The sequence below is a fragment of the Meleagris gallopavo genome, chromosome 5 (assembly GCF_000146605.3).
Source record: "Meleagris gallopavo isolate NT-WF06-2002-E0010 breed Aviagen turkey brand Nicholas breeding stock chromosome 5, Turkey_5.1, whole genome shotgun sequence".
NCBI lineage: Eukaryota > Metazoa > Chordata > Aves > Galliformes > Phasianidae > Meleagris > Meleagris gallopavo.
The window spans coordinates 51485184-51500876 of NC_015015.2; the positions used below are offsets into that span (position 1 = coordinate 51485184).

The 15693-nt window shown below is 41.9% G+C and overlaps 1 protein-coding gene across 2 annotated transcripts in view; it reads right to left on the reverse strand.

Moving 5' to 3' along the window:
* Nucleotides 1-2617, reverse strand: part of NUDT14 (nudix hydrolase 14) — a 50892-nt gene extending 48275 nt beyond the window's left edge. The window contains exon 1 of one of the 2 annotated variants that reach the window (XM_003206765.4): nucleotides 2394-2617. In XM_003206765.4, coding sequence (XP_003206813.1) covers nucleotides 2394-2474 — 81 coding nt within the window. In that variant the 5' untranslated portion in view covers nucleotides 2475-2617. Of the gene's footprint in view, nucleotides 1-1970; nucleotides 2208-2393 lie in introns of those variants that run through there. The other variant, XM_010712001.3, reaches the window with a different exon arrangement.
* Between the last annotated feature and the right edge of the window lie 13076 nt (nucleotides 2618-15693).

Genomic DNA, 15693 nt, shown 5'->3' on the forward strand with positions numbered 1-15693 from the left:
CTTTTGCATTATATAAACATGGAACAAATCCAAGCTTTCAGAACACAGGCAAACTTAAGACCTGAGCACAAACCTAACAAGCTGTGTTTAACATGAAAGGAACCACCAGATTTGATTCAAAAGTACACACAACTCCGCTCCTGCATGCGTCCACAGATCCTTGTCTGAACACCCTGATGCTCAGCAAAACATTGAGCTGGATGAAATATCCAATCTTCTGGCCTACAGTTCTGCCTGCTGGTCAGGAGCGCTTTGCACATACAGAAGCCTTCCAAGTCTTTGGTTCCACTTGACGAGGTTTGACACAATCACCTTCAGCACTGGTAACCTATAGAAGCTAACAGCCTTACCCCTCAGCATTTCTTATTTAACCCCCCTATGGATCACCTTCTGGTATCCTGCACATTTCTGGCAGTCCGCAAACTCACTGGAGCAACGGTAGTTTACAGCTCAGCGGGATGCACGTTTAATGGATACAAACAGACTTGGAGGATAAACTGTGATATAAATCGTCCGTATCTAAATTTATATTTAACCGCTGAAGAGCTCATTGTTTTAGCCATAGTGATGGGATCAAAATTATCTCCACGTAAGTAGTGCAATTTGTAGATGAAGTATGTAAGAATCCATGCAAAGGCTTAATTGTTCTTGAATTTTTGGAAATAAAGTGACATATTGTTTGTAACAATTCGTAATAGATTTTAAAATCATAGAATCATAAAATGGCCTGGATTGAAAAGGACCTCAAAGACCATCTGGTTTCAACCCCCCTGCTATGGGCAGGGTCACCAACCGCTCCACCAGGCTGCCCAGAGCCACATCCAGCCTGGCCTTGAATGCCTCCAGGGCCAGGGCATCCACAAAATGACAATCTGTAAGGACAAAAGTATCCTTCATCAGAATTAAACAAACACAAAAATATGCATCAGTAAATCTTCTTCAGACTACAATGAATTTTAGGGGACACATCACATTTTGTGAAACAGTATCTGAAAGACCACTTCAAGCCTTCCAATTACAGCAAGATCCCATGCATTTCATTAACTAAGTATGCAAACTGGTTTCAGTTTTCCCAGTGTAACAAATGCTATTATTTAAACTTTCCTCATTTAGATGATTCCACTTGTTCAAAAAGACTTTAGACACTTAAGTGTTTACGCATTTCCTGAGGTTTTCAGCAGGCCTAAACACCTTTTACACAATTAGTCAAATGACTAAAAATATCCAGCATTTTTCTTTGGTTAGTAAGTCAGTTTTTACATGAAAAATTGTGCTTTTAATAAACTTAGGGCCTGTCTCCCAGGTCAGGTGTGGGCAGTTGCGTGCTGTTCAGCATATGCTCTTAGGAGGCTGGGCCCAAGCTAGATTTTGTACAAACACCATATAAACCTCCATCATCCACCTTCGTTTCAAAATAGTGCTGAGGCCAACAGAAACAATCTCTACCCTCAATCAGCCCCCAAACATCCACCCCTAACCACCAGATTATCACCTCTCCTTTGCTAGCATAAACACTTGAATTGGAGATCTAGGTTTAGGTCAAAAATTATTTCCTTTTTGACCAATTAGGCCTGACTTGGAGCAGGTCCCTGACCCAGCTGCACAGACCCTTGTAAAAGGAGGAGAGAGGAAGAGTAGCAGCAAGACAGCAGAAAATGCAAGTGTACTTCTTTTGGTGGCAATGCCATTCCTTCTCAAACCACAGCATATGAACAAACACATCGTTGTTTCTCAACATGCTCAACCCGTCTGAGGCACTTGTACTCAATTAAATGTAATTTTGTAATAGTTTCATACATTTTAATTGAATCCCATTTTCTAAGTAAATACAGCATGACTCAGAAATGAAAATAAAACTAATAAGTGCCATTTACACACTAACCCAACAAAAATTCAGAGTATGAAAGAACATTCTTCAAGTTTCCTTCCGATAATCTAAAAAGAAATAACTAATTCAGTGTCAAACTTACAGCTTTTTTGCATATCAATTTAATTATCCCAACCAACGAGCAGAGCAACCTGCTGTGGGGAACCTGCCTTAGTAAAGGCTGGGCTAGATGATCCCCAGAGGTCTCTTCCAACATCTCTGATTCTGCGATTCTTTAAGGAAACTACATATAAAATAAAAAAACAACACTGAAAAGAAACCAGCTTGGCTGTAGCCTGAGCCCCCGCGCAACCTTCCTTGCACTGTGACGCCGCCAAGATGGCGGGGCGGCGCTGGGAGGAGTGCGGGGACAGCACAGGGACCCGCCGCCCGCCTGCCCTTCCCCGCCGCTCTCCCGCCCCTTTCGTCAGCCGCCGGCTTCGGCGGAGGGAAGGGGCGGAGGGACGTGGAGGAAGACGCTGGGCGGGCGAGCCGCTAGTGGGTATTCGCTCCCTCGCTCGCTCACCTGCCGGTAGGTGAGGCGGAAAGGCCGCAGGTAGAGAGAGGACGTGCAGGGTTGGAGCGCCAGCTCCTCAATGGCGTCCATCCCGCTGAGGGCGGCAGCCGCCAGGAGGAAGAGGAAGAGGAGGAAGGGCAGAGGCGCGCGCAGCCGCTGCGGACCGGGCGAGGCAGGGCCTGGGTGCGGGCACGGCTCGGGGCCGCAGCTCCGTTCGTTCAGCAGCAGTGACGCAAGGACACGGCGCCTGCCTTCTCTGAGAGGAGCTGAAATGCCGGCTTTCTCCCCAAAAAGGGGGCGAGGCAGAGGCGCGGAGGGGCCTTTTTAGGTTTACCCTGTGCAGAAACACCTATATGTGAGGCTGCTTTCTCGAAAGCGAACGTTTGCAGTCTGTTAGCTATTTCTACATGTTAAGCTAACGTCAGTGCTGTGCTCCAGTTCTAAACAGAAACCAGAGATGTGACGTCAGTGCTGAGTTTTGCCTGAATTTCATTCTGATCCTGGCTGCACGTTCGGCTCTGCCAGATGAGGACCTGGATGTTAAAGGACAGTCCCGTCTGCCTGCATGCCTTGCTCAGGAGAGACCTGATGGCTCTGTACAGCTCTGTGAAAGGAGTGTAGTGAGGTGGGAGTCAGCCCCTTTTCCCAGGTAACTGACAGGATGAGAGGTAACGACATCAAATTGCACCAAGGGTGGCTCGTAGAATCATTAAGGTTGGAAAAGACCACTAAGATAATCAGTCCAACCCCATCCTACCCCAGCCATGGCCACTGCCGTGTCACTCAGTGTTACATCTCCACAGTTCTTGAACACCTCCAGGGGTGGTGACCCCATCACCTTCCTTCCAGTGCTTTAGCTGCCATATAAATCAAATTATTTTATGAATACATTAACTATGCTGGGAATAACCTGCAATTCTTCCCATCCTTTTTTTTTCTCTTCTAATCTCTTCCCACTGCATCATTAATAAGTTTATTATCCCTTAATGTGGTGGTGAGAGTCTTAACAATATGGCTAAAAAGAAGATAACTAGCAATTACAAAACTCAGAAGTGAGGCAGCGCTTACATTGCAGAACGCCTGTTGTCAGCTCTGATAATGCAAGTGACAAAATAGTGTGTTTTGTGGAACCAAAAAGTAGTGTCTTTTAAGAGAAATATTTGTAAAACTTTCATGACAAGTAGGCAGCTGAAGGTATTTTATTAGCTGACTATTTGAAAGTATTGGTGTGACTGTTTGCATCGCTGGATGTATCCCCGTATTTCTGTTTTTCTCACAGTGATCTTGAGGTCATTCAGAGCTCCTGGGAACTTAAGCTATATTTTGCTATTAAATTATTTTAAGTCTTCCAAGACCAATTTAAGTATAAACACAGTTTCCGTGCACAGCAAGTTTACAGTATCTCTGTTTGCTTATGTTAAAAGTTACCGGGTACCCAGGTCGGCTCAGCCAGTTAGATTGCCCTCTTCAATAAACATTCTGACACCACTTTGAGGTTTTGAGTGTGCGTATGTTTTTGGGAACGTGTCATAGCATGTGATGAATTGCATATTCCATTCTTATTCTTAGGTGGGAAGCTTTTGGGGTTGCGCATGTCACAGACCTGGTCTTGCTAATGTACCTGCAGTTGTAATTGGAAGTAGACTTCTGTATCAGATGGTGTTGTGAGCAGACAGCTGAACTAAGGGCATAACAGTAAGTTTGAGGAGCTAGCTTAGTGCTATTTTACAGGTGAAATCCGAGTGAGAATAAATAGGAAAATATGCTCTGCGGTGAAGCTAGTATTGAGCAACTGGATAAGAATTTTGTTACAATTAATGGCTAGATACTGCTTGCAGCAAGTCCAAGAACAATCCTGGGAAGGAAATGCCCCTCTGCTCCCACCTGCTCCCATGGACAAAGGGGAATAACATATTGTTGAATGGGCGAGGTGTACTTCTGCTTTCTTGTTTCCTTGCACTACTTTTGTACCTTGACTGCAGCACAGTGACTGTGACTTGGATGTAACTGCACTGACTTCACAACACCCAACAAATGCAGAGATGCTACATGGCAGCTTGGCTCTGGGGCCAGGGGTGCTCTGTTCACACAGTGCACACAAAGTTCCACCAGAGCAGACGTGCCCACCATGTCCTCACCACTTTTGCTGGTGTAACTTGATTCCAAAGAACATTGGGAGGCATTTGCTCAGTGCTGCCCCATATGGATTTATTACTCCAGATCACTATCAGCTTGCAGATCTCTGTACCATGTTGTGTGTTACTAGACATGTCCACATGTCTGTTCCTGTTTCAAAGCTGTTCCTATTTTAAGGTGGTTTCATTCCTCCAGAAACGTGAAAATGGGCATTCATAATTCCAAGGTAATCAAGTGCTGTGTTCGTGTCTATTACTTACAGAGATGGTTCTGATACTTAAGCAGATGTTTAACTGCTTGCAAAGTCCTTTGGTTTCAATTAGCAATTCTCCATAAATATCATTTACATTTATATGATATTGTCACTAGATTATCAGTTCCCACACTTCTTACATCCTGGATGACTCTTTGCTATCGCAGTTTCTTTGCAGATCACTATCCATTTTTACCACTACACTCCTAATTGAAATAGATACAGATAATATGCTTCCAAAACCAATTGCCTTGTTCCATCTCATCTTCCTTCCTAAGTGTTACTGTTTATTTGACTCCCAAAAAACAAGAAGGCGTCAGAATGACAGGTTGCCTTTCATGGCAGCACATGTATTGCTTTTTTTTTCCTCAGAAAGGATTTCTGTGTTATGTCTTTTCGGAGACTTTCAAAGCAAGGCTGGATCAGGACCTGGGCAACCTGATCTAGCTGTGCATGTCCCTGTTCATTGCAGGGGAGTTGGAACTAGATGACCATTAAAAGTGCCTTCCAACTCTAAGGGTTCTGTGATTCTAAATGCCATATGTAATGTTGTCATGAGTGGTGATCTGGACCTGCTTGTATCCTGTTGTAAGTTACTAAAATATAGATGTTTTGTGTAACTCTTATTACCAGCAAAATTTCCCAGCAATTTTTTGGTGTTGTTTTAAAAAAATTTCCTTGAGCTTCAATTTTCTTTGCAGACACAGAGCTTCCCTTCCCCTGAAACACACATAGATGCACACTCTGTGGGTATGTACTTTGTAGAGGGTTGAGTTGTATCCTTGTTAGCTTGTTTTATGCTGTTTACTTTAGGACACAACTGGGAATGTTTCCTCCACAAGTTTGCTGCTGCAGCCCCACTGTTTCTCATGTGCAGAGGGGAATGTCCCTGCTGAAGCTTAGCAAAGTGCCTGAGCTGCTGGGTTCATTCATGTACAGTTAGGCAGCACATTTCCTGCAGTGATTTCTGTACATGACTGTGTGTGCATGCTTTTAAATTCAATCTGTCTTCATCAGGCTTACCTTCTCCTTGGCAAACCACTGCTCATGAACAAAATCACCGAGTCCAGAGCTTTCCTTATCTCCAGATATTGCAGGATATCATTATTGTCTTGTGTTTCTTTTGATGTGTGTGAGTACTCTAGTTAAAGATACTGCAAGTATGAAAGCCTCAGCAGTTAGAGGCTCACTGACTTGCCATTCTCAGCTTTCATTTTTAAAAGTTATTTGTAACCATCATGGTTACAGGAAAAAAAAACAAGGAAATGTAATCTACACCAGAATTTGTGAGCTGCTAAGCTCAGGTCCTGTGCCGAGGAGATGCCACCAATTTAGTAGCAAGGCTTTGATGTTAGGGGAACACGTAACCTAAGTCCCCAGCGAGAGGCAGAAGGAAGCCAGCAGAGCTGCCAAAAGATGGGTAAAAGATCCAAAATCCAGCAAGATTTGTAATTTCATGTTAGAAATCCATATGGGTGACAGCATGAAAGCATGTCCTCTGCACGTGGGCCATCATCCTTGCATTGCCGCAGAGATGTTGTGAGTGGCTCTCTGGGGATAGGGTGCAGGTTCTTTCTATAATGAAGTGGCTGTTCTGAAGTTTGCCTTTAAAGTTTACCCCCTGGGCTCCTGCAGAAAAGCAAGCCTGAAACTGCCAATATCTCGCTTTTAATTATTACTCAGTTCTGGGGCATAACCACCCTGGTTACATTCATGAAAGTCAGGATCGTGCTTATGCAATTCTTCTGGCATTTTAAATGGAGCCCTAGAGAAATTTTTATTTTATTTTAGTAGTAACTTATCTGAGGGACTTATTTTTGGTGTTGTTTTAAATGATTTACATTTACGTTTCTAAATATAAAATCAGAGGTCCACACTACGGCACGTAACAGTATGTTCCAACAATTTTATTTACCATCAGTTGGTTCAGAGTTGCTTTAATCACATGAGTAGCTTCAGTCAGAAGGACTCAGAGTAATTATTCATGTGTGGGTTTGCAGAATTTGGTTCATAAGGACTGACAGCATGAGCGAGACAGGAACGGTGTGTGGTATTGCTGGTGTGCACCACTCTGAGTTATGGGAATGTTTTGGTTTGTTTCCCTTAGATCTTTTCATTGGCTTCTGCGTGTTTTGAGAAAATCAAACTGAGTCTCTTTGAGTGAGAAATGACCATCTTTACTTTGCAAAGCCAAGTACTGTCTTGTGGGTATAGTGAAAAGCTCACCTGTTTCAACTAGAATAGTGTCATTTTTCAGAAGAGCTGGAATTTAGCCATCCACCCTGGGAAATGAAGGGCTCATACAATGCCTTGGGTTGTACTAAATACTGTAAAAAATACATAATTGAAATATCAGTACAATTACAGATACAGGTATCATGACATGTTACATTGATTTCTAAAAATAGTGGAGGAAAAAGAGCTCTTCCACATAAATATGTAACTTATGTAGCTAATATGTCAATAAGGCAGTTCATAAGGTATTCGTAACAAAATATGACAAGTTGCAATATGGTATAACATAGAGAGAAGGAGGTGAGAACATTGGAAGTAAATTCTGATTTCTAGCTTTTCAGCTGGGGGAAGAACAAACACATCGCCTGTGGAAAAAATCAGAAACAATATGTATGCAAAATTCAGATGCTTTTTAATTATTTTAATTACTATCCAACAAATGTTGCCTACAGCTAGCGGAGTGAAAATGATTACAGGGAAGACTTTGATTTTTCAATAAGCTCCTCTCTCTAATGAGGGAATAAAAGAAAACGATAACACCTTGTCTTTGTGTTGCAGTACCATGCACAGTTATAATCTGGGTCTCATTATGCTAGAAGTACAGGTAGAAAAATAGTGAATTTCCCTAAAGAGCTACAAACTAGTTTATACAAAGAAACAAACAAGACTAATACAAAGTAATAAGGAACAGCTGAAGAAAGGCAAAAGAATAAGAAATCTGCTTTTCTTTGGCCAATATGTGTGCAAGAGAGCTGAAAGGAGAAAAGTATGTCGATTTCTCAAGGAATCTTGATGTTCCAGTTGTTTGAAATAGTAAAAAGGACTGGAGCCCGACTGGCTGAATGCTTGAGTGTTGGCCCTGGCTCCAGCCATGACCCGGCTATCTCAGAGCTCTCCAATCCCCATGACGCTGAGCCTGGTAGCCTGCCTTGGACTGCAGGCAGTAAAAGCCTGTGGGTCTTTATCTTCAGGCAGTTTGCCTAGCAAGATTTGCTGAAGCTGTGGGAGCTGGAAGCCCTGCTCCTCAGGAGACTACCAGCTGGGCTGCTCAGAAGCCGGGGGCTGGCGCAGCTCCAAGGGAAGCTTGCATGTTTTCCAGAGGAATTTAATTGAATACTTGTCTCTATGAAACGTTTCTGTCCAGTAAATTCAGATGTTCCAAAGGAGAAAAATATAGTTGGAGAGTTGTTTTCCACCAGATGTAGGGAGCAAGTACCTGGCTTTTATTTTGACGTATTTCAATATAAGTGTATATCTGATTTATGAGATAGGATGGTAAGAAGCCACAACTGGCCATTTTCCTGCCTCTTCTTCATTAAGCGTGCAGTATTATTTTCATATTTATTTGTATTGCAGTAGTGCTTAGGAATCCACAAGTTTATTGTACTCATCAATATCAGAACAAAACAGCCTGGATGCTTTTAAAGATTCTTGTGGTTAGAAGCAAGCTGGAGGAGGACTCTGAGGAAGGATGGGCTAAGCTCTGCACAACCTAATTCAAGGGAGTGTAGCTTTCATCAAGGAGAGTGAGTGCTTGAAGGACAGCACAGAAAGGAGAGCACCACAGTAGTGGAGGAGGTGGGAAGCAGGATTTAGGTGCACAACTTAAAGTCAGGAATCAAGTAGGGGGTCAAGTTGATTGAGTTCGGGTGGCTTAGCAATGAACCTGGAAGCAGCTGAGCTGAACTGTTGTTGAGAGCTCACTGAGAAGGTGGAGACCGGTCCACTGTAATATGAAGGGCTGTCTAAGAAAGAAGGTTCTGAAAAATTAAATCCGAGGCATTTTAAATTGGACCCTCAAAACTGTTGGCATTGACATTTCCTAGCTTTTGAGTGCTTGACTTTGAAATCCTGGCAGTGTTTTTTTTTGTAATAAATATTGTGCGTTTAGACAATAGCAATTCTTTAGTTCTAATTCAGCACAAAAACAACCAAAAGCAAATGCACAAAAATTGAAGAAGAGCTGCACATTTTTAATTTGTGAATCATTTGGATTTGTTATTTTGTAGTATAACCTTAGAGGCCACAGAAAACGTAACCAGTGCATTTCAGTCGGAGATTTGGGCATTAGCATGCTCACAGCAAAAGCAAGCCCACAGATATCCATCCCTAATCTCTGCTGATCTCCTGACGCAGTCTGTTTTCACCTTCCTTTCACCATGCTCCCTCTCTTAACGCCTCTTCCTTGCCTGCAGACTCTTCATTAGAAAGCTCGCAGAATGGAAGGAGGTATGAGTATTGCAAACTGAGAGGTGTCAAGACAGTGCAAAGTCACTGTTTGGCCACATGCTGAATAAGTCACTGGGGGCACTGAGATCTGAAGCTATGCAGGGGATGTCATTGGTTCTAAATCTGTAGAGAGCTATTTGTTATATTTTTTAGTTGCTGAGTTTAGATTTTAGACTCTCATAACTGGGTAAGCTGAGTGAATAAAATGCCATCCTTCATGAAGATCAGGAATTATATATTGTTTTAACTAGAGTGCTCGACAATAACTACTACAGATTTCTGCTTGGTATTTTAAAGACACACAGTCCATGTATGCAAATATATCTGCATGAGAGATTGCTGTGACTTAGAGCCAATCTTTGGCAGAAACAATAGAACAGACTCATAAACAGGTGGTTCTCATCACTGGACGCATAATGCTGTATGTATGCATTTAGCCTTTTCTCTAACGCCCTTATCCTGTAGAGAATGTGGTTCTTTATGGCCATAAAATGGAAGTATTTGCTGGCGAAGGTGACAAAGTACGTAGTTCCCTGCAGCATCCCACTCAGTACCAGGATAAATATCTCTCAGTTGTCGGGTAAACCAGCAGCGCATGAGCTAAGGCAGCATTGCTCTTTTGTGTACCTAAGAAGGAAAATATATTTACAGCAAATGTGGATGTTCTGTTCTTCATTTATGTGTGACGAAATTCTAATCTCTCTCAGTCTGCCATAAATCCAAAATAACCAACTGAAGTCAGTGCAGTTCCTGGAGATTTGTGCTACTGTAAATGAGAACAGAACGGAGAATTTTTTTATTTTTTTTTCTCTCTCTGGTAACAGTGAGAAGAAAAGCTGCAATGTCAGCCTGGCTTTTTTTTATTCCTTTGCTCACGTCATAAAATGGACATCATTTAAACCTCCTTTTTTTTTTTAACTATATATTTGGAATGTAGCAGAAGGAGAGCCTTGATGGTTTCTTATTTTACAGGAATATAAACATTAAAAGTCATTTTTCTTTTACACATGAGTTAGGAAGCATAATTTACTTGAAAGAGCCCCATTATATACTCAGTACTTTATTTGTTTATCTAATTGAATAGAAGAGCATTTACTGCAGTTTCAAAGTTAAGCCAATAAACATTTGTCTTTGTATTGCGGCAGCAATGTTTGACAACTGGATTGGGCAGCACCCATTTTAACTTCAGTTTATTTTATAGTATTGATGAAGCAAAACTCCCTTGCTTGCACAGTTTCCACAAGTTGGATATTTGGCAAAAGATGCTGAAAGCCTTTCTTACAAGCTGCCAGTGTTACCTCGTCCTTGTTTCCAACACCACCTCACAACTTTGTATTTTTTGCTTCCCATATCCCTGGGCACATCCTTTGTGCAAAAAGGCACAAATAAGGAGCAAGGTTTTAAAAGCACTTACAACGCCTCATTTCTCTTAAAGTTTAATTTTCACTGTCGGTTGACAAAGCTGTTGGCACTCTTAGACGTAAAAATATTTGAGAATACTGTGTAGTTTTTTGAATCACTGTATAAATGGCATCCTGAATTGTGCAGTCTGTATCGAATAGCTTCTGGAACATCTCCCCTAATCAGTTCCTTTTGGGAGCAGGATAACCACTTCCCTTCTGAAGCAGTGTCAGTGCCCTCCCCGCATGGGACTACAGATGGGATCTTTGTTACAGAGGCATGAGATCAATTCCTGATTCCAGGCCGTGTAGTAAGTGCATTCCTGACTGAATGTTACATCGTTTTTATTTTCCTGGGACAGCATTGCACTTTGTCTCCTCACTGAAAGAGCTATGTTCATTAGATACAGGAAGTCCTGCTAAACATCCATAACGTTACATCAACAGCTGCTGGTAGGTCTTTGAATGCAGTGATCGGGGGAGAGTTTGCAAGAGATTTGGTACTTCTTTGCAGTGATTGTTTTCTTCAGTGGGCTTCAGAATCTAAATTTCTGTGAGGGGGGGGAAAAAAAAGAAAAAAAAGGCAGTTAATCCTTAAGGTTGTGTAGAAAACTTTTAAAACATGCACCAGATGGGAATCAATGCAGTAGTGTCTGCAGGCGGACAGATACCCTGAAAAGCAGGCTGAAGGCTGACACTATTTGGATTAAAGGAAAAAGAGCTGCAAAGCAGTCATGCAACGTAGACACTGTCTATACGGTGTGGGGAATGGACAAATCTGCAGTGAGCCCTGTCACATTGTACATCGCTGATGGCTTTGATTTTCACTGTGGCTCAAAAGAGACTCAATTTTCTCTCCTGTTGATTTGTGCTCTCTTTGTTCTACATAGACAGTTCCCATTACTTGCTTTGGCAGTGCACATAGATAGCTGACTCAGTAATGGAACTGACTGGAAAAAAAGATTTACATCTATAGAAAATAACTTTGTATTTCTCTGCTTGTTTTCTGCACTTTCCAAGCAGGAACAACAGGCATTAGAAGTTCTGGGCAGAAGAAAAGCATTTTCTCCCAACAACAGATCACGAGTATTAAGTGATTATATGTTTGATTTCAACTGTTTCAATTTGAGTAAAAAACTTGTGTTGGGCTGGTAAGCAAAGTGGCTGCTTTAGGTGTAGTGATGAGAGAAGAGTCAGTTTACAATGCCTGGATGCAAAACTACGTACTAAATTATATCTTGCAGCTTCAAATCGGAATGAATACTCAGTGTACTCAGTGTCAGCAGTGAGTAGGGGATGTGGCTTCAGGGGATGATACATTACGTGGGCAGCAGAGATGATGTGGGCTTAGAGTATGTGGAGGCATCTTCACTCCTATCCCTTCTAACACAGGAAAATTTCATAATCGTAACAACTTGCTCAGAGAGAAACCTCTCCCTGTTGCGTATGGAGAACTGGTGACAACTAATGGCTAAGACAGGTAGGCAGCTGGTACCAGAATGGATAAAGCCCATGCAGAGCAATTGCCCTAAAGCACAGCGGAAGTAAACTATGCCTGGGTGCTTGGTAGCCCTAGGTTTCTGGTGCTTTTAATAATGCATGTGCAGGACCACACGTGGTACCATTTCCTTTAATATTAATAACCAGTGAGCCAGCAGAAGACAACAGGATTTTATGAAAATGAAATCTGATCCATTCATGCGTGGCTCTGGAACAAAGATGGAATCCCATATGTACTGCCATATATTACTTCAAGATACTTAAAACAAGCCACCTGTTCTCATGTTAACTACCTTGTACCTGGAGTTCAGTAACAGTCCATGCTGGTAGCAACACCTGCTGTAGTCTCCTGTGCAGGTGTAAGAGCAGGTCTTAGCTTCTGCTTACAAAATTATTGCAGTATTACCTGTGTATGCATGGTTTTTGCCTAATGCATCTTTACAGGGAGATGCTATATTACATCGCAGTAGCAAAAAACAGTGGTATAGTGTCCAGGCTTAAATGAGAAATAAAACATATGTTTCCACCAGTGGTTATGATTCACCAATAGGGTACAAGTTCCAAGAGAAACCATCTCATTTTGGCTGATAGTTGATGCTATATTTTTTGGAAGTTTGTGGACAACTCTGCAAATTCCACCAAGCGGTGGCTGTGTGGGGCTGTGTAAGGCACAGCAGATAAGGATTTACATGGGGAGAAAACACATTGGTTCCAGTACACTGCTGCCTCCCTTCTCCCCTTCCTCCACTCCTAGCACAGGATCTCAGGACAGCGCAGCACTGGTGTCTTTTCTACCTGCAGCTCAGTGACAACAGGAATGCTCTTCCAGCATGCAACAGGGTAGGATGTAGGAGATGGAGGACTTAGGTTTCATGTTTCTTCCTCTTCACCATTCTTCTTACCCCTTCTTCCCTTGGTTTTGGAGCATTAAGTTCTACTGGAAGGAAAGGGCAGGAGATCTGGCTTCAAAGGAGATGAACGTGTGAAAAGAGCAGGACTCTTCAGGCTGTTGTTTCTGCCTGGTCGCAGATCACAAAGTCATCTCTGCTGTTCCAGATGCTATGTGCATATAAGACAAGATGCTTGCGGCCCTACAATATTGTTCATGTCCACTGTCAGCCACCAGTATTAAAAACGTAACACTTGAGCCCCGAAGTCCTGGAGATTGGCCATGCTATAATGAGAATTCAAAATAAATAAATAAGCATTTCAGTTTTTCTGTGAATCTTTTAAGACTTTTATGTTTTCTTGTGCAAACTTGAAGGCTGGGAGTGAATTATTTAGGTAAAGATAAGTTTTCCCCATGTTCATGCTTTTTTGTCATGATATATTTGGATGTCCATTGTAGGAGCTGGGAATTTAAGGAAACCTATCGGAAAGCTTGCGATGATATCCTTAAAACTTACAGCACTGGATACTATTGTACTAGAGAATGGGACTGCTGTGAGACTGAATATAAAGTCCTGGATTTAGTTGCACAAGTAGTATTAGCAAGCGCCTGCGGGTGTTTAATAAAGCTAGATTTCCACCTTCCATCCTGCAGGTTTAGTCATAGCAGCATGTTTTGCAGCTCCCACTCCATGCAAGCAGTATGGGTTAGTAACAGTGATGTTGTTGGTAGGAGTTGTAGAAGAGAGTAAGTCCCTTGCTGAAGAGAGTGTCGAACCCAATGCTATCAAGTTTGTTCTCTTGTGTCTCAGCAACTGAGCAGGAAAGTGTTAAATCTCCTCCAGCAAGGCTGTAAGGAGAGACTGCAGTCATCCTTACCTCCTAGGTCACGTGCAAACCAAGGAAAGGAGCAGATCCTCCAAATTAGGTCATCTGTTTGCTTCATTCTGAAAGATTTTTATTGAAGTGAAAAGTGCTGTCTGTTTCTTCTCCCAGACAGAAAACAAACATTGGCATCTAGAGTGGTAGGAGATGAATATTTGGTGCTGGGCAACTTGATTAAAGTGTATTCCTTGCAATGCGCGGTGCCTCCCTTATCCTGCCATTGTGTTCATACAAAAAAAAAAAAGAAAGAGGGTCTGCCCTTTCCCATTGAATAGTCACATTTTCCAAGTTCAGCCAAAACGGGTCTTATAAAAAGCTTTAAAAATAAGATGAACTTTGTCTTTTAGTAAGCCACTGAAGAAACTCTGAAATGAAAGCGATCTAGTGCATTTTGTGTATGGGAAAGCTGTTGTAGTCAGTGTTCTGGGTGATCTGCCAGAGTAGGAAGATAGTACTGATAGAAATGGTCGTGGGATGAATGTTACCTGAGCTTTACTTAGCTAACTAAAATTGAAGGTGAATTTTAATCGAAACACTGGGAAAGTTTATAGAGGAAGAAGTGATTTGCAGCAGACGAGAATGCATTTGTGTTGTTATATTTTTATCACTGCCATCACCAATATCAGCATCTACATTTATCTACCAGTGTACATTAAACCAGTGATCCACTGATGTAATTAACAGACATTATTAGCTGCAATAGCCTAATTCAATCAGCTTTAATGGAAGAATCTGAGAGTCTCTGCATCATGTTTGCTATTACCAAGAGACAGTTGCTCATGGGCATTCACCTGTGTGCAAAGTGGGCATGAAAGAAAGAAACAAAACAAAAAGAAAACCAGAGTTCTGAGTTAAGCTATGTCCTCAGCTCTGTTTTGTGGCACTTTTATATATTTTAAAGACTCAGTCACGGACTTTCCTATGTGTCTATACACTGAGTTTTACTGTACTGGTTCCACCACCACCAGACTAGGTAAACAAAGATGTGCCCAGGGAAAAACAGACGTGGTAACAAAGATGTGTGTTGCCAGCATAAATCTGGTTAGGTTAGTATGGGATTCCAGCAGCCAAAATAAAACAGTTTTACAGAGCCAAGAATTTTGAGATAGAGAGGGCTGGAGGAATTTGAAATATGCTACAGAAGTGGAAGGAACAGGACTTGGCAAAATCCTTGATCTCATTAGAGAAACAACAGGGCTCAGTAGCCAAACAACAGGGTGGTGTCAAAAGAGAGAGTGAGATGGCAAAAACCTTGGCAGGGACAACAGAGGATATCCAGGAAGGGCCGCCCGAGACCTGGGGCTGGATGGAGATGAGAAGATAGCACTAATATAATGCCACTGGCTCGGGGTTTAGGTTCTGTGTAACTGTAAATTCCTGACCTAAAATTCTTCTTTGGTACGATCAAGTGATCTCTACTGACTAAATAATCCTGAGAGCCAACAAAAGCACAACATTCTTGAGAAGTACATGATAAATACAATAACTGCACCTTCACCCATACTTACATACATGAGGGTTAAAAGGAGGGAGATAGTTTTGATTTGGTAATTTATATAACAGAAAAATGTTTTGTACTAGAATAATATTGAACAGTTACAATGAAGAATCTAATTCCTTGTGCTTAACTTCAGTACTGTACTGACAAATTTATTTTCAGGTTTTCTCTTTCTTAGCAATAATTGCATTCCTCATAGCTGAAATTTCTCTGTGTAACTTGCATCTAAGAAGCTGAACACATCAATGCTTGGCAAGAGAATGAGCCAAGTGGTGTGGATGTTTC